The sequence below is a fragment of the Peromyscus maniculatus genome, chromosome 2 (genome assembly GCF_049852395.1).
Source record: "Peromyscus maniculatus bairdii isolate BWxNUB_F1_BW_parent chromosome 2, HU_Pman_BW_mat_3.1, whole genome shotgun sequence".
NCBI classification, from domain to species: domain Eukaryota; kingdom Metazoa; phylum Chordata; class Mammalia; order Rodentia; family Cricetidae; genus Peromyscus; species Peromyscus maniculatus.
This window is the reverse complement of record NC_134853.1, coordinates 133074441-133098924: the sequence shown is the minus strand read 5'-3', so window position 1 is coordinate 133098924 and position 24484 is coordinate 133074441. Positions and strand designations below refer to the sequence as shown.

Genomic DNA, 24484 nt, shown 5'->3' with positions numbered 1-24484 from the left:
ATAAAGCACCAGGAAGCATTGAAGAGATGGCAGGGGGGCTGAAAGACATAGGAACAAGAAAATTATACAGACAGAAGCAGGAAACAGGCTTCAGTCCTATCCCAGAGTCTTCAACCACAATCTTCAACCACAATCAAGCCTGGCAGCCTTATGACAGCCTGGTGATCCTTGCCATATAATATGCCTGTAGTTCTCATGTGTCCAATTGCAGGGCATTTGATGTAATAGTGATTCCTATTGCATGACAAGACAGTACTGGTGAAAAAAATCATTTTTTCTGCTCTCTGTGACTCAGAGCAGTGTACATGGACTCTGAGCTAGCAGTTCTACTCTTCCTGTGTTAGCCTCCATGGTGTTTGCCTTATCAGTGGCCCAGAAACCAAGGACCAAGGCAACATTGGAAGAAACCATCTGAAATCATGAGCCTAAATAAGGCATTCCTCCTTTAAACCTTTTGAAAAATATTTTGTTGCAGTGATAAAAGTTTCTAATACAACATGTAAATAAAGATGCAGGATTATAAAACTCAATTATGCATGTAAGAGTGCTATTGAAGGAGGAAATATATGCTTAACAGCCACATTTAATTCTGTACTTTGTACTGTATATATAGTTGAGGGCTTTTAGTTAATGAAACTAGACTCAGAGGAAAAACAAGATTTGGAAGTTTTTAGTCCCATAGTAGGACAGAAATAGATGAAAGAAGATATTTTACCTTGTTAACAAAGGAAGGCAAGATGGATAAGCAGTTAGAAAACTTTTGGACATTTGTTCAGTTCTTAGGACCCATATCGTGGAAGGAGAGAACCTGATAATAAAATTGTTTCCAAAGTCTGTGCCAAGGAAACACTTAAAATAGCTATGTTAATAGGGAAAATAGAAAAGATAGATTTATTCAATGGGGCTACTTTGGGAAGAGGGGCAAAGAGATCCAGTGATTTCCCAAGTCCATCTTCAGGAACCCTAAGTGAGATTAAGGCTTAAGGAGATAGCTAAGGATATGTTCATTCAGTTTTGTTGAGTCTCTTTGTGTGAGAGTTCCTGGCATGTAAATTCCACCCTGCAAAATGAATAGCTTGCAGATTGTGCCATGTACAGTTTTTGGAATTTAATATGAGCTACTGTGCACAAAATTTCCAGTTGTGCAATTTCTTCCATGCTAATAAGAACCCTGCAAGTAAGAGCAGACCCTTCTGGCTAAACTAAGCCCCAAGTAAAATCTAAGAAGTTCTGGTCAAGGTATAGCACCACCACAATTGACCCATCATTGTTTGGGTTTCAGTTTCATCCTACAAGGGATTCTGACAAGTTGCTAGATCTGTGCGAAATATCTATTCAGGGGAGACAAGTTTCCCCTTGTACTACAGCCTTTTCCTTCTCCCAGTATGAGATTCCTGGGAAAATTATAATTTCTTTGGGGGCACATTGTTTCAATAGTCTGAGCGTCAGATTGAGAGACACAAATGTCTCCAGAATATAAGGATATTTGGGAGAAAAAGGTGATTGACTGTCTTAACCACATGTTAATCCTGTGAACTGCAATAAAGACCAGAACTGCATGATATACCATGGGTATATTAGTAGCATGAATGATATGGAGAAAATCAACCACTTTCTAATTGGACTTAAAGCTTGCTCCACAGGAAGAAACACATACCTGGTATTTGTAAATCATATAGGCCCCAGGATTAAAACAACTATTATTTTGATAAATGAATATAGTGTCAAAATGTCTTTTAAATTGGAATCTCTCTAACCAGAGATTAGTGAAGCTTTGAGATCATTTCAGGGAAGTTTTTGTGCTTTGGATATTAGTTAACACAGGAACTCACAATTGGTCAAGATGTAAGGAATAGGTGATTTTGGAGTGCTCAACCACAAATGGTGCATCGAAGCCAAATAGTGTTACTCAAATATTTGGGAATTGGTAGACATAAACAGAGCACTGGAATCTGAACTAGACAGGGAGAACAGAGTGATCCTAGCACTCTGTGTGCTGGCCCTGGTACTCTCAGGCCCTGCTCAAGTAACCCACTTTGCAGAAAGGGGGCTGCAGAAAACAAGTAATCCACCACACTGATTCTCAGGGATTTCTCTTTCTCCCTCCTTTCCAACAATAAACCACATGTGGAGGAAAGATAGGTCCAGATACTGAGAAATCAGTATCAGCTTATTGCAATCCTCAGGTCCTACTCTTGACCACCATGAATGGAGCTCTGACCATCATGATGCTCAGTCAGAATTCCCTTCTGCTGAAACTTCTCAGTGTTTCCATATGCGCCCCCCCTCCTATTCATAGCTGCCTCAGTGGCCCTCTTCCTTCTAGGTACTGTGGCAAGGGTCCCTGGACTCCCTGAGTATTTAATCATCCTTCTTTCAGGTACTTAGATTATCTCAGTTTCAAATAATAACCAACTCTCAAGATTGCCAAGAAAGAACAATTGGAAGTGGGACATGGGCAAGATATATCCTTCAAAAGCATGTCCCTTTTTTAACTACTTGATCTACTCAATCCCATTGACTAACTAACATTTTTGCCATTTTCAAAAAATCCCATCAAATTATGAATCCATCAATGGATTAATCCACTGTTAAAGTCAGAGCCCTCATGATCCAGACCCTTCTCAGTGATTGGATTTACCAACTGAGGACTAAGCCTGTAATGTGAATCTTTTCATTGGAAATGTATATCCAATTCTGAACATCAAGTCCTTCTATTCTCTTTCAGATGTCCTCTTCAAACCAGAGTATATGTCATTGATGTCAAGCAGACCTTCATGTCCTGTAATATATTTGAGCATTATTCTTGTTTTATATTGTCTCAGAGGAATACTTGTTTGTTGTCTCAAATGGAAGACATGTGAATTCATGAGAGGTAAAGAGTTCCAAAACTATTTCTTCTTCAAGGACAATACTCAAAAGTGATACATACAAAATAATTTATCCCAGAACTTTAGTGTATTCCAATACTCTTTGTCAAAGAGTGTCTGAAACTCTTCAGAGATCCTCAGGCTAAGCTGCCACCCTTCCTCCTTGTGTGGTTCTTAAGGGATAGCATGCAGCTATCATCACAATTGCTTGCAAGGTCTCAGGATTCCTTCAGATGTATCATTGCTATTTTCTGTTCACTTTTGGTGTTTGTGGAATCTGTATCATAATAGACTTTTTCTCTTTCATAGGTACTTGTCAGATTTTAGAGTTATTGCTGAAATTTCTAGGCTTTCTTACATTGTTAGAAAGAGAAAGAGAAACATACAGCAACAAATAACTGGGTTATTCATCTTTCCTAATATTTTCTCAAGTGTTCCTTTGTTCTCATGAGACTAGCCTGAACACTATATACATTAGGGGTGATTTTAATTAAAGGGAGCTAAGACAGATGGTATAGAAGGTACAGGATATGTTTTGAACAGCCTCTTGCAGTGCTGGACATCAGGACATGATGAGTAAGATTCAAAATGAGTAAGAGAAGACACAGGCTAATGACAGGAAAGAACGGAAATGTTTCCTTTCATTTATCTAACTGACAGTGTCCTCACACTACCATTTTATTGATATTTTACACGTTATACCCATAAAACATTCAGATAATCCAACATGCTCTCGGTCTGTCACCAGGTAGGTTACATTCTACACAATGTGGAGGAGAATAGGAAGGAGTTCTTCATTCTAGCCTTTATTTGCCCAAAGTCCAAACGACCATAAAATTTTAGCTTCAGAAACTTTACACTTCATAAGAGAAAAGAACTTTTGTATATTCTAGGTTATTATGGATGAAGGATGATATTAACTAGGGGAGTTTAGAGATAATTTCATCTAACTCAAAGGATGAAGTTCATTTGAGAGTTACTGTGAAAATTGGACTTAGCTTCATTAAGAAAAGCATGACTGCACATGATACAATGTGGGCAGTCATGTACACAATGCATAAAGCATCTAACATCCTGAATGTATATTCATAATATGACGGGGAATAGAATAAATAGCTTGTAATCAATATCTTACTAATTTTTCCAAACAACCTCATGAAGTTCTACTTATTATTTCTAGATGAACAAGTTATTAAGGACCCAAGTTTTAGGTAAATTGTTTAAGCTGAATAAATCCATAAATGTAGATCATAAATTGAAATGAAAGTATTTCAAATCCTAGACACTTTGCTCCAACCATGATACTCTTTATCAAGATGTGGACAAGCAAAACTTTCCTTGCATACTTTCAATGGTGGGGTGCCTACTTCTTCACTAGCGAACTTAACTTATTCATTCATTTATTCAACATTAGTGTATTGGATAGTTCTTAAATATTAAGAGCTGTCATAGATATTGATAATAAAATAAAAGAGTGAACAAGAGCTTATTTTGAATAAGAAAACTCTTTTTTCCTTAATTTTCTTTTTGGTAATTTCTGATATTTATGATAAAATATAGTTTTAAAAAACACCAACCAAAAAAAAAAAAAAAGAAAATGCATATACACATAAAGTGAACAAAGCCAGTATTCAACACAAACCAAAACAAACAGGCACCAACAAAACATAAATTTTTTAGATCTTTTCACCATTAGTGTTCATAGTTATTGGTTTATTTCATGGTATGGTTCAGAATAACTCAGCTATCTTGCTATTTACTTTCTTCTCTAAATGTTCAGCCGATCAATCATTTTTCTAACATCTAGCTCACTATATAGTTTGGTAAGCAGCAGCAATCTGCTGTGAAGCAATCTTTCTCACGCTGTGGTAATCTTCCTAGAACATATACAGAAGCTCAAACTAAGAAGGGATGAATGGCCAAGCAGCAAGGATGCTACAGAGTTATTATTGGGTGCATGGAAGTCATTACAATGGCTGAAGTCTTGGCTTCCAAGGCAGCTTCTCCTCCTTTTAGCTAGTTTTGAGTTTCACAGAAACCCTACTCTATTAATCCTACAACCTTTGTGCACTTAAGCATTGAGACAAGGCTATAGTGAACACGGTCCCACAACATCCAAATTATATTTTCAGGCTAATTACATGCTGTACACTCACAAGAAAAGCAGGAAGATATTTATTATTTAATTTTATTTTTAAGCCTGCTCTGTCTTCATGCTAAGTGGCCATTAATTTTAACTTCACGCAATTTTAAGTTCTATCTTCACTAAAAATTCCTAATTGTAACCCTAACCCTAAAAATCTTGCTTATGAGGCATTAGCCCTGATATAGTTTAAATAAACAAATGGATACAGCACTGAATCCTTCAAGAAACTAACTATATTCAGCATTTCTCTTGCTATTCCAATGCATTCCCAAAGTCCTAGCCTCCTAAATCTTCTTTTTTAAATTTTATAATTTAATTTAATTTTACATATCAGCCACGGATTCCCCTGTCCTCCCTCCTCTCACCCCTCCCCCCTTGCCTTCCCCTGAGCCTACTCCCTATTCCCATCTCCTCCAGGGCAAGGACTCCCCTGTGGATTCAGCTCAGCATGGGAGATTCATTCCAGGCAGGTCAAGTCCCCTCCTCCCAGGCTGAGCAAAGCATCCCAGCATAGGCTCCAGGTTCCAAACAGCCAGCTCATGCACTAAGGACAGGTCCTGGTCCCACTACCTGGGGGCCTTCCAAACAGATCAAGCTAATCAACTGTCTCACTTATCCAGAGGGACTGATACAGTTGGTGGCTCCTCAGCTATTGGTTCATAGTTCATGTGTTTCCATTAGTTTGGCTATTTGTCCCTGTGCTTTTTCCAATCATGGTCTCCATAATTCTCTCTCATACAATCCCTCCTCTTTCTTGCCAATTGGACTCCTGGGGCTCCACCTGGGGCCTGGCCATGGATCTCTGCATCTGCTTCCATCAGTCACTGGATGAGATTTCTAGCAAGACCTTTAGGGTGTTTGGCCATCCTAACAGCAGAATAGGTCAGTTCGGGCTTTCTCTCGACCATTGCCAGTAGTCTATTGAGGAGGTAACTTTGTGGATTTCTGGGGACCTCTCTAGCACTTTGCTTCTTCCTACTCCCATGGGGACTTCATTTATCATGGTCTCTCATTCCTTGTTCTCCCTCTCTGTTCTTGATCCTCCAGAGGTTGTTTTATTGTACAGGATTCTTTTGGCTATCCTGGGCTTTTTGTTTTTCCATATTAAGTTGAGTATTATTTTTTCCAGGTATGTGAAGAATTGTGTTGGTATTTTGATGGGGATTTTATTGAATCTGTAGATTGCTTTTGGTAAGATAGGCATTTTACTATGTTAATTCTGCCTATCCATGAGCATGGGAGATCTTTCCATTTTCTGACATCTTCAAATTCTTTTTTCAGGGACTTAAAGTTCTTGTCATATAAGTCCTATACTTGCTTAGTTAGAGTTACCACAAGGTATTTTAGATCATTTGTGGCTATTGTAAACGGTAATGTATCTCTGATTTCCTTCTCAGCCTGTTTGTCAATTGTATATAGGAGGGCTACTGATTTTTTTTAGTTGATCTTGTATCCTGCTATGTTGCTGAAGGTGTTTATAAGCTGTATCAGTTCCTTGGTTGAATTTTTGGGGTCACTCATGTATACTATCCTGTCATCTGCAAATAGGGAAAGCTTGACTTCTTCTTTTCCAATTTGTATCCCCTTAATCTCCTTATGTTGTCTTATTGCTCTGGCTAGAACTTCAAGTACTATCTTGAATCAGCATGGAGAGAGCAGACAGCCATGCCTTGTTCCTGATTTTAGTGGGATCGCTTTGAGTTTCTCTCCATTTAATTTGATGTTGGCTTTTGGCTTGCTGTAAATTGCCATTATGATGTTTATGTATGTTCCCTGTATTCCTGATAGCTCCTTTATCATTAAGGGGTGTTGGATTTTGTCAAATGCCTTTTCTGCATCTAGTGAGATGATCATGTGGTCTTTTCTTTGAGTTTGTTTATATGGCATATTACATTGACAGACTTTCATATGTTGAACCACCTTTGCATCCCTGGGATGAAGCCTACTTGATCATGGTGGATAATTGTTTTGATGTGTTCTTGGAGTCTGTTTACCAGTATTTTATTGAGTATTTTTGCATCAATGTTCATCAGGGAGATTGGTCTGTAGTTCTCTTTTTTTTGTTGCATCTTTGTTTGGTTTAGGAATCAGGGTAATTGTAGCCTCATAAAAGAAGTTTGATAATGTTCCTTCTGTTTCTATTGTGTGGAACAATTTAAAGAGTATTGGTATTAACTCTTCTTTGAAGATCTGGTGGAATTCTGCACTAAAACCATCTGGTCCTGGGCCTTTTTTGGTTAGGAGACTTTTAATGACTGCTTCTATTTCCATAGGGGTTATTGGACTATTTAAATAGTTTATCTTGTCTTGATTTAACTTAGGTATGTGGTACCTGTCCAGAAAATTATCCATTTCTTTTAGATTTTCCAGTTTTGTGGAGTAGAAGTTTTTGAACTGTGAACTGATGATTCTCTGGATTTCCTCATTGTCTCTTATGTCCCCCTTTTCATTTCTGATTTTGTTGATTTGGATTCTCTCTCTGTGTCTTTTGGTTAGTTTGGATAAGGGCTTATCTATCTTGTTGATTTTCTCAAAGAACCAACTCTTTGTTTCATTATTTTTTTTGTATTGTTCTCGTTTCTATTTTATTGATTTCAGCTCTCAATTTGATAATTTCCTGGTATCTTTTCTTCCTGGGAGACTTGGCTTCATCTTGTTCTAGAGCTTTCGGTGTGCTGTTAAGTCACTAGTATGAGATTTCTTCATCTTCTTTATGTGGGCATTTAGTGCTATGAATTTCCCTCTTAGCACTGCTTTCACAGTGTCCCATAATTTTGGGTATGTGGTGTATTCAGTTTCATTGATCTCTAGGAAGTCTTTAATTTCTTTCTTTACTTCTTCCTTAACTCATTGTTGATTCAGTTGAGCATTATTCAGTTTCCATGAAATTGTAGTTTTTCTGTAATTTTTGTTGTTGTTGAAATCTCACTTTAAACCATGGTGGTCTGATAGAATGCAGGAGGTTATTCCATTTTTTTTTTGTATCTGTTGAGATTTGCTTTTGTGGCCAAGTATGTGTAGAGAAGGTTCCATGGGATGCTGAGAAGAAGGTATATTCTTTTTTGTTAGGATGGAGTGTTCTGTAGGTATCAATTAAGTCCATTTGTGTTATAACATCAGTTAAGTCCCTTATTTCTCTGTTAAGTTTCAGTTTGGGAGATCTGTCCAGTGGTGAACGTGGGATGTTAAGTCTCCCACTATTAATGTGTGGGATTTTATATGTGATTTAAGTTTTAGTAATGTTTCTTTTACATATGAGTGTGCCCTTGTGTTTATGGCATAAATGTTCAGAATTGAAACTTCATCTTGGTGGATCTTTCCTGTGATGAGTATGTAATGCCCTTCTTGATCTCTTTTGATTGGTTTTAGTTTGAAGTCTATTTTGCTGGATATTAGGATGGCTACACCTGCTTGCTTCTTTTTTTAAAATTTTATTTTATAATTTAATTTAATTTTACATATCAGCCACAGATTCCCTTGTTCTTTCCCCTTCCAACCCCCCTGCCTTCTCCCCAGTCCACCCTCCATTCACATCTCCTCCCTGGCAAAGACTCCCCAGAGGATTGAGTTCAACTTGATAGATTCAGTCCAGGCAGGTCCAGTCCCCTCCTCCCAGGATGAGCCAAGTGTCCCTATATAAGGCCCAGATTCCAAACAGCCAGCACATGCACTGAGGATAAATCTTAGTCTCACGGCCTGGATGCCTCCCAAACAGACCAAGCTAATCAACTGTCTCACTTTACACCATTTGATTGGAAAGTCTTTTCCCAGCCTTTTATTCTTAGGTAGTGTTTATCTTTGAATTTGAGGTGTGTTTCTTGTATGCAACAGAAAGATGGGTCCTGCTTTCATATCCATTCTGTTAGCCTGTGTCTTTTTATAGGTGAATTAAGACCATTGATATTAAAGGATATTAATGATCAGTGATTGTTCAATCCTCTTATTTTTTTGGTGGTAGTGTGTGTGTGTACTTCTCTTCTTTGGGGTTTAGTGCTGTGGTTTTATCTATTGCCTGTGTTTTCAAGGGTGTAGCTGACTTCCTTAAGTTGGAATTTTTCTTCTCGTGCTTTCTGTAGGGCTGGGTTTGTGGATAAGTATTGCTTAAATCTGGCTTTGTCTTGGATTGTCTTGTTCGTCTATGATGATTGAAAGTTTTGCTGGGTATATTAGTCTAGGCTGGCATCCGTGGTCTCTTAGTGTCTGCATTACATCTGTCCAGGTCCTTCTGGCTCAGAGTCTCCATTGAGAAATCGGGTGTTATTCTGATTGGTTTGCCTTTATAAGTCACTTGGCCTTTTTCCTTGGTTGCTCTTAATATTCTTTCTTATTCTGTATGTTTAGTTGTTTAATTATTATGTGGCAAGGAGACTTTTTTGGGGGGGTTAGTCTGTGTGGTGTTCTATAGGCTTCTTGTATCTTCATAGGCATTTCCTTCTTTAAGTTGGGAAAGTTTTCTTCTATGATCTTGTTGAATATATTTTCTGTGCCTTTGACTTGGTATTCTTTTCCTTCCTCTATCCCTAGTATTTGTAGATTTGGTCTTTTCATGGTGTCCCAAATTTCTTGGACATTTTTGGTTGTGAATTTGTTGGCTTTAGTGTTTTCTTTGACTGATGTTTCTTTTTCTTCTATCATATCTTCAACGCCAGAGATCCTCTCTTCTGTCTCTTGCATTCTGTTGGTTATACTTGCATCAGAAGTTCCTGTTCATTTACTCAGATTTTCTATTTCCAGTATTCCCTCTGTTTGTGTCTTCTTCATTTTTTCTATTTTCAGGGCTTGGACTATTTCCCTCATCTGTTTCTTTGCTTTTTCATGATTTCCTTTCAGGGATTTATTGTTTTCTTCTGCTTTATTTGTCCTTTCCTCTAGTTTTTTATAGCATTCTTCCCATTTTTGTTTGTCTGTCCTCCATTTCATTTTTGATTTCTTCTTTATAAGCCTCTAGCATCTTCATGATGTTATTCATAAGGCTGCTTTCTTCTGCTTCTTCCATTTTGTGATGTTCAGGTCTAGCTATTAGGAGAGGGCTAGGTTCTGGTGATGCTGTATTGCTCTTTTTTTGTTGTATGTACTTCTGCTTTGACGTCTGCCCATCTTCTCGTGGATTTGTTCTTGCTCTTATCAGCCCTCTTGGTCCAGACAGAGCTGACAGATTCAGGAAGCTTCTCTCTGGTCCAGATGGAAGCTCTGGGCTAGAAGGGAGCTGGGGGCTGGTCTCTGAGTCTCAGGCAGTGGCTGGGGTCTTGGGTGGATGGGTTTGGGGGCAGGGTGTGGAGATTGCAGGGTCTGCGGGGGGTGGGGTGGGGTGTCTTGGAGAAGGGTAACCTTGGCCAGAACCTGGGGCCAAGTTAGGCAGGTCTTCCCTGGAATGGCTGGTGCCCAGGTATGGGGCCTAGGAGCAGGCCTCTCTGGGTATGACCCCAGGCACTCACCTCTTGTCCAGATGGGAGCTCTGGGTGGGATCAGAGCTGGGGGCTGGTCTCTAAGTCTCAGGAAGTGGCTAGCTTTTTGGGCAGATGGGTGTGGGGGCAGGGCGTGGAGATTGCATGGTCTGCGGGGGATGGGGTGGGGTGGGTTGTCTTGTAGAGGGGGAACCTTTCCGGTGGGGAAGGAAGGGTCCTCCTAAATCTTCTTACTTATTCTTTTCCAGGTTCGAATAAAATGAGGCTTTGCTATGAGCTTATGTGGGAGTGTCTACCATTATTTTTGTGTATTGGATTCCTCCCTCTCTATTTGAATTTCAGGAGCAGAGGTGAGTGCAACTAGACTGGGATCTGTCATTTCACCTTGCCTTTGCCCAGTGCCTTCTCATCTTGGCACTATGTAGACAAAGCTGAGTAGTCTTTGTTGCAGAAGTAGCAGGCAGAGTTTCAGTGTCATCCCAGTGGCTTCCTGTACTTCCTGGGAACTATATATTTTCCAAAGTTTTAGGCTTCTATCATGGCTGTTTGTACTTTCATACTCACAGTTACAGCTTTATTTATTTCTCCAGGTCTGGCCTCCATTTAATCCCACATGTATAGGCCTTCTTCTACAAAGTACAATTTTTATGTCACCAACATTTATCCTAAGGCAAGAATTCATAAATATTAAAAAAAAACTTTCGTGTTGGAGGTCCCCTAGGCTAATTAATGAAAAAAATACAATTTTTCTTATTTGATTTTATTTTCATTTCCTGAGAAAGCTGAAAGCTGATGTTTGACCCTCTTGGGTGTGTAACTACAGGGTACTTAAAAGTATGGTCATACCACAATGTATACTGTTTATAGGATAGTATCTGAGAATTTAGAAAAACTTTTCATTTCATTGTGGATATTAGGAGGAAGTATTTTATAAAAAAAAACAAAACTATCAAAATAAACCAAAAGATCAAATTACTCTTTGTAAGGTGTTTGTACTCATCCATAAGACAAAATTATACCAGATGTTAGATACAGATTTACCCTCTTCTGATTTAACATATATTTCAGAATGGTTGTCAATAAAACTCATTCCATCTATTTCACTACAAATCATAAAAACAAGCCTCAAATCCTTAAAAAATGAACTCAAAGGAAATTTCTTAAAGAGTCAATAGAAAAATAGTAAAAGTGTACAAAGAGTCAAAATAGCAAAAGTGTGTAGATGTAACCAACCATCTTATTAAATAAGAAACACAGAACCAATGTAAAAGAGAAAGCCGAGAGGTCAGAGCTCAGAGCTAAAATCTTACCATTCCTCCTGAATGCTCCTAGCTTCCCGAAAGAGAGCGATTTCCTGTGTGTAAGTCTTTTCATAGTCTTTTGCTCTGCCTTCTCATTGGTTGTAAACCCAAACACGTGACTGCCTCATCACTGTCTGTATGTACAGCCCCCTAGGTCTTAAAGGCATATGTCTCCAATGCTGGCTGTATCCCTGAACACACAGAGATCTACCTAGCTCTTCCACCAAGTGCTGGGATTAAAGGAATGTGCCACCACTGCCACACTCTTGCTATGGCTCTAAAACCTCTGACCCCTGGGCAACTTTATTTATTAACATACAATCAAAATCACATTTCAGTACAATTAGAATACCACCACATTTCCCCTTTTCTATTTTAATAAAAAGAAAAAAAGCAAAAGGTTATAACTAACCAAAGAAAAACTATATACAAAAGTACAATAACTATATATAATATATACAAGTAACAAATACCTAAACGAAGTCTAGTCCATTTGTATTTGACAAATCAGAGAAAATAATTCCCTTATCTATCCTATTTTGGTAAGTCCAAAATGTATCTAATTCACTTTCTATCCTAATTAATCTTCAACTCTAACTAACTAATCTTCAATAATAACTAACTAATCTTCAACTCCCTCAGAGATCCAAGAAGGAAATAATATTAGCTAACAAAAATAAAAATAGGAAGTGCATACAAGCAACTTCCAAAAAATTTGTGAGCTGACAGAAACAGTCATCTGCCTGGACAGTCACTTGAGGTTTCCACAGTGTTGGGGCATCATTTTCAGCCTATAGGCTTAGCGTATCTGACAGACTCATTTGTGAAGTAGGATGTACACAAGGTCAACAGTTCAACCTCACATTGGGTGAGAGCAGTCCATGTAACAGAAACACCAGAATTCCACTAGTGTCCTGTCATGATTCAGGATTTAAAATTGGAAATTGTTGACGGTTTTTGAATTCAGCTGTCCATTCTTCTTGGCTGTGTATACATGGCTTCATCTCAGCATCCCCTTCTTCTCCACATCCCTCTATTAAATGCCAGTCTACTATTGAGAGGCGTGAGCTTTCAGCAGCTGTTCCATTGCACAACAGAAGCCATCGGCCCACTGCCTGTTCAGGTGCCTTTGAAGAAAAGGGCACTGTACCTTTGCTGGAATTCAAAGGCCACTTCAGGGATGGTGCCATATTGTCCTGGCCTCAGAAGATGCCTTCTGATAAAGCCATAACCACACTTGTTTTGGCAACAATCAGTAGTCCTTTGTTTCATGTCCTATTTGTCCATTTGGTCCTGTTGATTCAAGGATACTTTGTTGTCCAGTGGCTAACTTTTGCCACAATGAAAGTTGACTCCATATGCAGTTTCTTCAATGCCCATATTTTCTCTGAAGTAGATTGGTACTGCCAGGAGCCGACATGTCTCAAAAAAGAAAAATTTCTAATTTATTAAAACATTTTAAATGCCATATTCTGTAGATCTCTGAAGGGTTTGAAGATGACCTGTCTAAAACATCTCTGATCAATTTTTAAAACATATCTAATATGACTACAAGTTCTACTGTAATGTCTAACTACTAACTTTCATTTCTTTATATCCTAATAGTTGGTAATAATAACATTCAAGGATCAGAAAATTGCATTACATTGTTAAATGAATGGTATAAATACAATTAGAAATACACATATAGCATTTTCTAACAATATCAATTTCAAATTTGTATACAATATAAAACAATCCAATCCAATATAAAGTATTTAAAACTAGTAATTTTCTTTTTCTTTTCTTTCTTTCTTCCTTTCTTCTTTTTTTACAAGAACCTTAAATCTAATCTCCTTTGCTTAGCCTTTTTCCTAACCCGTGACAACAACTTGTAACCAACCCCCCTAAACAATGAAAATTATCCCAGACCCAAAACCCATTAAGAAGACCAAAAAACCATCCGCCCCACATCACCTCTTTGGGAATGTGGGCATTGTATTCTTAAAATTGCTTCCTGCTGGGTATGGGTAAAGTTATCTTTATCCTGAAAGAAAAATTTTAGGTTAATTGTCAAATTCTAGAAAGGTAACTATATCCTTCATTATCCAGTCTGTGTATAATGCCAAAGTTCAGGGCTTATCTCAAGTCCTTATTTAAGTAGTCTTTGAGACTAGATCATCTCAGCTAGTCATCTCAAAATTGCTCTGAGCACCTTGTAGTTCAAAGTTGATCTGTAGATGATGTTTGTCAGCTTAGTGATATTATTATTATTGTCCACGTGGAATTGTTGTTGTTGTGGGGCCCCATCTTCTTCCTGGAGACTTCAGTTGATGTTAGGCCTGGCCATGATTTCCTGCAGAAAACTGATAAGAGACTCGAACACAAAGACATATATATGCAGCTAAGTGAAGCCTTTTTTCTAGAATTAGTACTCTATATGACCATCCATATCTTAACAAAGTTTAAAATGTATATATCTATATTAATCTTGTAAATTTTGATATAAAATTTATACTTTAAGAAAAGTTTAAAGAATAAGAATAGAATCAAAGAGTTGAGATTAGTAATAGAATAATCCCTTAATTAATTTGGCTTTTGTCCTGTCCCATAGCAGAAGATGGCTCTTTTATTCTGGCATGATACAGGGAGTTTGCATTTTCCTTTTAACAACATGCTTGAGTTTAAAGAAGGAGAGAGCCATTCTCCAACTCCAAAGTCAGCTTTAAATTTTAATTGAACTGGGACTATTAGAAGACCAATAGTGTTAAATCTTTAGAGAAAAGCAGAAACAAACATTTAGGAAGACATACAATTTTTTAGATAATATATACCCATACGCCGTTTCACTCTGTTTCCTGGGATAGATTTGTCCCTTTTCTTCAGTTGTCTTATTTGTCCAGTGTTCTTCAGATTCCTTAACTTTCATTCTCCTAAAAGACAAAAACAAAAACATTTCCCCAAGACTAATTTTGGGGATGTTCCATTTTGGTAAGTTAATATCTGATTAAATGAAAAGACATGTGTTAGTGGTACAAGTTAGTTTAAATTGGATGTTCATGCTGGTTGATGAACTAGCACCTCCTCTAATTAAGAGGCCTCTCTTGTTCAAATCGAACCTTTATCAATTTTGATGGTACCCACAGCTTATCTTCTCCTGTAGAAACAAAAGCAAAACCTCATCCCCAATGTAATACATACCCTGGTTTCCATTTTGAGGTCAGCACATCCTTAAAGTATATAGGCTAATTTAATTCTGTAGTTTTTTCTATTATCCAATGTCTCTCTGCAGCTGTTGTTCCTTTCTCATTGACATTGAGAAAATTCAAAGTTAATAGAGCGTTATGCAGTCTATTTCTGGGGGTTTTTGTTACCCCTTTCTGTTTATTTAGCATATCCTTTAGAGTTCTGTTTGATCTTTCTATAACTGCTTGACCTGTAGGATTATGTGGTAGTCCTGTAATATGTTTTATGTTATAATAAGCAAAAAACTGTTTCATTTTAAGAGAGACATATGATGGAGCATTGTCAGTTTTGATTTGAGCAGGTATACCCATGATGGCCATAACTTCTAGCAAATGAGTGATTACAGAGTCAGCATTTTCAGAACTCAAAGCAGTTGCCCAATGAAATCCTGAATAAGTATCGATGGTGTGGTGTACATATTACAATTTTCCAAATTCTACGAAGTGAAACATGTCCATCTGCCAGATTTCATTCCTTTGAATACACTTTGGATTACATCCTGCTGGTAATGGCATTTGATTGTAGAAGGAACAAGTAGGACATTTCTTTACTATTTCTTTGGCTTGTTGCCAGGTTATGGAAAAAATCCTTCTTTAAGCCTTTACTATTGACATGATGTTTTTTATGAAATTCTGAGGCCTCCAGCACATTTCCTATCAATAATTTATCAGTCTCATCATTGCCTTGTGCTAGAGGGCCTGGCAAACCAGTATGGGATTGAATGTGAGTTATATATAAAGGATGACTCTTTTTCCTCATTGTATCTTGTAATTGAATAAATAGTGAAGTTAATTCTGAAGCATCAGGGATAAATTCTGCAGTCTCAATATGTAATACCACTCTTTCAGCATACTGAGAGTCAGTTACTATGTTGAGAGGTTCTGAAAAATCCATTAATACCAACAGAATAGCATACAATTCTGATTTTTGAACTGAATTATAAGGACTTTGAACCACTCTACTTAAATTTTCTGATTTGTAACCTGCCTTTCCTTGTTTGTTGGCATCTGTATAAAATGTATGAACTCCAGATATGGGTTTTTGTCATACAATTCGAGGCAAGAACCAATTAGCTCTCCTTATAAGATCAATTCTATCACTTTTGGGCTATTTGCTGTTAATTTCTCCCAATAAATAACTGCAAGCTCTTTGCCAAGGTTCACTTTCTGTCCAAATTTTTTCAATGTCCTCCTTAATTAATGGTACAACAATTTCTGTTGGGTCTATTCCTGCTAATGGACGAAGTCTCAATTTTCCTTTCCAAATCAAGTCAGAGATTTTTTCCACATAAGTTTTTAATTTTTTATTTTGTTTATTTGGTAAAAATATCCATTCCAATATAATATCTTCCCTCTGCATTAATATTCCTGTAGGAGAACGCCTAGAAGATAAAATAACCAAAATGCAATCCAGCTTTGGATCAATATGATCCACGTGTCCTTCATGCACTTTCTTTTTTACCAAGGCCAATTCCTTCTCAGCTTCAGGTGATAATTCTCTTGGACTATTTAAGTCCTTGTCACCTTCTAAGATCTTGAACAAATAAGTCAGTTCATCATTTTTTACCCCAACAATAGTTCGTAGATGAGAAATATCTCCAAATAATCTTTGAAAGTCATTAAGAGTCTGTAGTCTATCTCTCCTAATTTGCACCTTTTGGGGTCTAATTTTTTGTAGCTCTATTTTATATCCTAAATAATTAATAGAATCTCCTCTTTGTATCTTTTCAGGAGCAATTTGTAATCCCCAGCAAATTTTCTTTACTTCTTCAAACATTCTTTCTAAAGTATCTGCATTTGAGTTCGCTAGTAAAATATCATCCATATAATGATAAATTATAGATTTAGGAAATTTTTTACTTATCACTTCCAATGGCTGTTGTACAAAATATTGGCACAGAGTTGGGCTATTCAACATTCTCTGTGGGAGGACCCTCCATTGAAATCTTTTAACCCTCATCAGAGAAGCTCCTATTTTCAGTAGATGACAATTGACACAGAAATCAAGGTGCAGAGCATAAAAGACATCTGGATGGTCATTCCTAATGAGGTTATTTATATCCTGCCTTCCTCTGAAGGCTCATGTATCATTGCAGAAGACAAGAAAAAAAGGTGGTGGAAATAGTGTTTTCCATATGCAGCAGGGCAATTACACATATGAACTCATAGCAATTGAGATGACATGCACAAGACCTGTGCAGCCTTGGGCCAGACAACTCCAGCATGGAGAGACAGGTAGAGCATGAATTCACATCCCTAGCTATAGAGGTACTGGCAGATGATAACTGCTGGGAAAGGGAGAGTCAGTTTTCTTTGAGGGTATGGCTGCTGGTGTGCTGACTGCCCTCTAGTGAAGGACACACATCCAGTATTACAAAGACAGCACAAACTATTTGGTGAGTGTGTGTGTGTGTGTGTGTGTGTGTGTGTGTGTGTGTGTGTGTGCACATTCACATGTGCACATACATCTCTCTGTGAGAGTACTTATGTTTTTCATAATAAGTATCTGTTGGGCACCACAGTTTCCTCTATTAGAATGTTCCTTAAGGCCTGAAAGATTCTTACCATTGCATTGACTGTTTCCTTCCCTCCTTTGTTTAACTCTTGTTTTATATCTTTAAATGACTACTGATCTCAGCCTTCTACTTGATTCTATTTCTTACTATATTTTCCACCTTGGTTTGTTAACAATTTCCAACTCAAACTCAAATGTAGTAACTACAATTATAATAACCTATCCTTTGCATTCTTAATTTTATGTATCACATTTCAATATACCTATCCACTTATTACTTACATGGATTGACTTTGAGCTCTCAAATGTTACAATCACATTCTTAGTATGCTGCATATTAGATTCTGCTGTTCTACAGTGCTTCAATGGCAGACCATGTTGGCTTATCCAACTGCTCAATGGACCAATGCATTTCCTCTGTGCTTTTCCTGCAACATCTTGCTTTGGCAACTCCTAAATGAGAGAATAAAATTAAACAAGAGGATGCTCTCAACTACCTGTGGATAAATGAGTAAAAATAACAACATCTTACAATTATATGCATGGTTCAAGCTGAAGTGCACAAACTCTTTGACTTCCTCAAACTGTAGAGTTATGTCATGAAACTTTGGATTGGTGGCCTAACCTTTGCCCTTCAAATGAAGGCTACTCAAAACCTTCTCCTTTTTTTTGTTGACTGGGATTCTGTGATTTGGCTTCTTAATTTATGCATATTTGTCTGTCTATTTGAATTATTTTAAAATATGCTTAACATTTCTTTCTGTTTTTTTTTCAGCTTCTATTTTGGACAATGCATACCCACTGTACAGAAATTGGCTGAGGGATGTATGCATAATCTTGGTTGTAACGATGTTAATTTTTACTGGACTCATTTTGCTTCTACTTGTGACTGTAAACAGTAAGTGATGCAGCAGGAGTGGGAACTCCAAGGATGAGTCTCCTGTCTATCTAACTGAATCCCCATGAATCTAATCTTCACTTGGTAAAACTGGAGGAAAATAGAGGCCTGGGCTATTGCTATCTTTCTTTACTTTCATAAGCAGGTTGGGAGATATTGTGGGATTCATTTAGGCCTTGCTAAGTGTTCATGTAGTCTTGCCTGTGGGAAACTATCTTTATTAGGTTAGGTGAGATGGGAAAATTGAGACTTTAACTGAGGATTTTCTTATAACACTGTTCTTCCTTTAAGTACTTTCTGTGATGCTAACCTCAACTATGGGGAGCTCTATCAGCCATTTCCTCCACAGTTCTGTTACCATGTTGAGCTTTGCCCACTGAGAAAGTCTAATTTCCCATCTTTAATACTGGATTCTCACCGAATGCTGTTTTAAGGAAGCATCTTCTTTAACTTACCAAGACTAAACTAACTCCATGGATTTTCATTTATCCAGCTCCTGTATCAAACTCTCTTTGAATTCTTACAAAGCCATTCAATAAAGCAGACTCAGAAAAGGTCTCCAGGGGCACCCAGAGAGAAAACAGACCTCCCCAGAGCTATTTAAACCTATTAAAATAGAGAGAATCTTGCTTTTCTTCTTTGAGTTCTTAGCTACATTAATAAAATAATTTAAAGACAGACATGAAGGAAAACTGTGGTACAGTTTTATTAGTGTAAGAGAAAATCATCAGGACCCTCAAACTGTAAATCTTAGCATCTGCTGGCATGAGGAAATGAGGAAGAGGAAGAGAGACAGTCATATGTTTTGGAGACTGGCAAGTACCCACACCCAGAAAGGAAGACTTGTTTCACAGAGTGAATGAGAAAGCCCAGTGCATGTGAAATCATGTTTAGACATTTAGCCAGTATCAAAAAGAAAAAGATAGAAGAAAAAGGGAAACGGTATAAACACCTAAAACTAATAAAAGTACATTTTTCTTTTCTTAAAACAATATTGTTTGGCATCATAAGGTAAAAATTTTTGTCATCACAACATTTTATAATGGCTACATAAATTTTAATACAGGTTTTCTTCCCACACATATTCTAAAGAGAAACAATGTATACTTGAGATTCTTTTATTGATTGATTGCTATGGATTTTTTTTTCAGGAATATTCTTTCCTTTTGGTTTAATGCAATCCCTAAATATGATTTATTCCACTGTTTCCTTTCCAGGAGCCAAAGAACAGAAAGCACAGTGCCAGCCACTGGAGGATGAAATCCTACCCTTATACCAGCTTTCACAGGAGTCCACAGAACAAAGGTCACCATCTCCGGTAACTCTTTCATATTTATCTATCTGTCTGTCATTCATTCATTTTACATCTTGGCCACAGTTTCCCCTCCCTCCTCTCCTTCCAGTCCCTCTGCCCCATCCCACCTCTGCTTCTACCCCCTACGCCATCCACTCCTACATTTCTGTTTAGGAAAGGGCAGGTCTCCCATTATTATCAACAAAACATGGCATACCAAGCTGCAGTAAGACTAAGTGCCTCCCCATGTATTAAGGCTGCATGAAGTGACCCAGCATGAGGAGTAGGTGCTCCAAAGCCTGTAAAAGGATTGGAAACAGCCCCTCTTCCCACCATTAGGAATCCCACAGGAGGACCACAATACACAACTGTAACATATACGCTGAGTGCCTAGGTCAGTCCCATGTAGGCTCGCTGGCTGTTGGTTCAATATCTGTGAGCCCCTATGAACCTAGGTTAGTTGATAGAGTTTTCTTGTGGTGCCCTTGACCCCTCTGGCTCTTTCACTCTTCTCCTCATGACTCCTGAAACTCTGCAAGATTCCTGAAACTCTGCCTAATGTTTAGCTGTGGGTCTGTCCTGTTTCCATCAGTTACTGGATAATGCTTCTCTGATGACGATTGGGCTAGGCACCAATCTGGTCACAGGAGACGGCCAATTTGACATATGTATATGCTATTGCTATAAGCTGGGGTCTTCCTTGTAGATTCCTGGGAGATTCCCTTGTGAAAAGTTTTTACCTGATCTCAAAATACTCCTCCCTTTCCAGTAGTCTTTTTCATTACTCTCCTTCATACCCCCCACCCCCCAGCATCCTGATCATTCATGTTCCCATCCTCACCTGCCCTCTGTCAACTCATGAAATCTCTTCTATTTCCCCTGACAAGGGAGATCTGGGTGTTCCCCCCATGAACCCTCTTTGTTATCTAGTCTCTCGGGGTCTGTGGATTGTAGCATAGTTCTTTATTTTACAGCAATGTCTACTTATTAGTAAGTATATACCATGTTTGTTTTTCCTGGTCTGGGTTAGTCCACTCAGGATGATTTTTTTTTCTAGTTACACCCATTTGCCTTAAATTTTCCTGGTGTCCTTGTTTTTAAAAGTTGAGTAATATGCCTGGCAGTGGTGGCACACGCCTCTAATCCCAGCACTCGGGAGGCAGAGGCAGGAGGATCTCTATGAATTCGAGGCCAGCCTGGGCTACAGAGTGAGTTTCAGGAAAGGCACAAAGCTACACAGAGAAATGCTGTCTTCAAAACAAAACAAAAGTTGAGTAATACTCCATTGTGTAAATATACCACATTTTCTTTATCCATCCTTCTGCTGAGGGACATCTAGGTGTTTCCAGATTCTGTTTATTACAAAAAAAGCTGATATGAACATATTTGAGTAAGTGTCTTGTGGTATGATTGAGCATCTTTGGGTATATGCCCAAGAGCAATATAAGTGGATCTTGTGGTAGGTTAATTCCCAGTTTTCTGAGAAACCACCACTGATCTCCAAAGTGGCTGTACAAGTTTGCACTCCCACCAGCAATGGAAGAGTGTTGTCATTGATTCACATTGTATCCATCATGAGCTGTCACTTGTGGTTTTGATCTTATCATTTCTGACAGGTGTAAGATGGCATGTCAGAGTCATTTTGGTTTGCATTTCCATGATAGCTAAAGATGTTGAACATCTCCTTAAGTGTATCTCATCCATTTGAAATTCTTCTGTTGAGAGATCTCTGTTTAGATCTGTACCACATTTTTAATTAGATTATTTGGTTTATTGATATCTAGTTTATTGAGTTCTTTATGTATTTTGGAAATCATACCTCTGTCAGATGTGGGTATGGTGAAGATCTTTTCCCTTTCTGTAGGGTACTGTTTTACCTCTTGTCAGTCTTCTTTTCCTTACATAAACTTCTCAACTTCATGAGGTCCCATTTATTAATTATTGATCTTGGTGCCTGTGCTATTGGTGTTCTGTTCAGGAAGTTGTTCCCTGTGTCTATTCCCCACTTACTCTTCTATCAAGTTTAGTATATCTGATTTTATGTTGAGGTCTTTGATCCATGTGGACCTGAATTCTGTGCAGGGAGGTAGATATGGATCAATTTACATTCTTCTACATGCTGACATCCACTTAGACTAGCACTATTTGTTGAAGATGTTTTCTCTTTTTCCATTGTATATTTTGGCCTCTTTGTTGAAAGTCAAGTGTCCATAAGTGTGTGGATTTAATTCATTTCCATTGATCCACCTGTCTGTTTTTATGCCAATACCATGCAGTTTTTATTACTATAGCTCTGTAGTAGAGCTTGAAATCAGGGATGGTGATACCTCCAGAAGGACTTTTATTGTATAGGATTGTTTTAGCTATACTGGATGGGTTTTTTTGCTTTTCCATATGAAATTGAGTATTGTCTTTTCAAGGTATGTAAAGAACTGTTGGGATTTAATGGGGGTTGCATTGAATCTGTAGATTGTTTTGGTAAAATGGCTATTTATACTATGATAGTCCTACCAATCTACAAGCATCGGAGATCTTCCTATTTTCTGATATCTTCTCCAATTTCTTTCTTCAAAGACTTGAAATTCTTGTCGTGCAAGTCTTTTACATTCTTGGTTAGAGTTACCCCAAGATACATTATATTATTTGAGGCTATTGTAAGGGGTGTTGTTTCTCTGATTTCTTTCCCAGCCTGATTATCCTTTGTATATAGGAGGGCTACTGATTTTTTTAAGTTAATTTTGTATGCAGCCACTTGACTAAAGGTGTTTATCAGATGTAGGAGTTCCCTGGTAGAGTTTTTGGGATCGCTTATGTATACTATCATATCATGTACAAATAATATACTTGGATTTCTTCCTTTCAAAATTATATCCATTTGATTTCCTTTAGTTGTTTTATTTCTCTAGCTGGAATTTCAGGTGTTGTATTGAATAGGTATGGAGAAAGTGTATAGCCTTGTCTTTTTCCTTATTTTAGTGGAATTGCTTTGAATTTCTCTCCATTTAATTTGATGTTGGCAATCAGCTTGCTGTATATTGCTTTTATTATGTTTAGGTATGTCTCTTGTATCCCTGATCTTTCCAAGACTTTTATCATTGAGGGTTGTTGGATTTTGTGAAAGGCTTGTTCAGCATCTAGCAAGATAATCATGTAAGGTTTTTTTTTTCTTTCAGTTTGTATGGTACATTAAATTAAAAGTTTTTCATATGTTGAACCATCCCTGCATTTCTGCAATAAAACCAACTTGATCATAGTGAATGATCTTTTTGGTGTGTTCTTGGATTCGGTTTTTCAGTATTTTATTGAGTATTTTTACATTGATGTTCAGAGTGAAATTGGTTCGTAACTCTTTCTTTGTTGAGTCTTTGTGTGGTGAGGGTCAAGGGAAAGAGACCCTGTGGGAGGGGAGATCCCAGCTGGATCAAGAACAGAGAGGGAGAACAAGGAATAGGAGACCATGGTAAATGAAGACCACATGAGAAAAGGAAGAAACAAAGTGTTAGAGAGGCCCACAGAAATCCACAAAGATACTCCCACAATAGACTGCTGGCAATAGTCGAGAGACAGCTGGAACTGACCTACTCTGGTGATGGGATGGCCAAACACCCTAATAGTTGTGCCAGAAACCCCATCCAAGGACTGAGGAATCTGGATGCAGAGATCCACGGCTAGGCCCCAGGTGGAGCGCAGGGAGTCTAATTAGTGAGAAAGAGGAGGGTTTATATGAGCGAGAATTGTTGAAACCAAGGTTGGATAAAGCACAGGGACAAATAGACAAATGAATGGTCATACATGAACTATGAACCAAAGGCTGAAGGGCCCCCACCTGGATCAGGCCCTTTGAATAGGTGAGAAAGTTGATTGGCTTGATCTGTTTGGGAGGCATCTAGGCAGTGGTAGTGAGTCCTGTGCTCATTGTATGAGTCGGATGTTTGAAATCTGGGGCTTATGCAGGGATGCTTGGCTCAGTCTGGGAGGAAGGGACTGGACCTGCCTGGACCCAGTCTACCAGGTTGATCTCAGTCCTCAGGGAAGCTTTGCCCTGGAAGAGGTGGGAATGGGGGGTGGGCTGGAGGGGAGGGGAGGGGGGCAGGAGAGGGGAGAACAAAGGAATCCATGGCTGATATGTAGAACTGAATGGTATTATAAAATAAAAGAAAAAGAAAAAAAAGAAATTTGTTCATTTCTTTTAGATTTTGCACTTTTGTGGAGTACAGGTTTTTGTACTCCACAAAGTGCAAAGTACGGCCTAATGTTTCTCTGGATTTTGTATTGTTTTGTCCCCCTTTTCACTCAACTCCATTGATTCAAATATTCTCTCTCTGCCTTATAGTTATTTGGATGAGGGTTTATCTATTTTGTTTATTTTCTTGAAGAACCATCTCTTTGTTTCATTGCTTTTTTGTATTGTTCTGTTTGTTTCTATTTTATTGATTTCAGCCCTCAATTTGATTATTTTCTGGCATCTACTCCTCTTAGATGTGTCTGAATCTTTTTGTTCTGGAGCTTTTAGGTGTGCTCTTAAGTCGCTAGTATAAGATAGCACCAAACTCTTCATGAAGGCCCTTAATGCTATGAACTTTCTTCTTAGTAGTGCTTTCATTGTTTCTTATAATTTTGGGTATCTTGTGCATTAATTTCAATCGAATTCTAGAATGTCTTTAACTTCTTCCTTTATTTCTTCCTTGACCTAGTGGTAATTCAGTAAAGAGTTGTTCAGTTTTCAATAATTTGTAGACTTTCTTTTGTTGTGGAAATTCAGCTTCAATCCATGGTGGTCTGATAAGATACAGAGGGTTATATCAAATTTTTGTATCTGTTGAGATTTGCT

General features: G+C 38.0%; 1 protein-coding gene across 1 annotated transcript in view; it reads left to right on the top strand.

Annotated features, from left to right (window-relative positions):
• Positions 1-24484, top strand: part of LOC102912976 (selection and upkeep of intraepithelial T-cells protein 9-like) — a 50138-nt gene that overhangs the window by 5010 nt on the left and 20644 nt on the right. Inside the window, exons 3-6 of the mRNA XM_076563614.1 lie at positions 2729-2875; positions 10670-10771; positions 18237-18359; positions 22123-22157. Coding sequence (XP_076419729.1) covers positions 2729-2875; positions 10670-10771; positions 18237-18359; positions 22123-22157 — 407 coding nt within the window. The remainder of the gene's footprint in view (positions 1-2728; positions 2876-10669; positions 10772-18236; positions 18360-22122; positions 22158-24484) is intronic.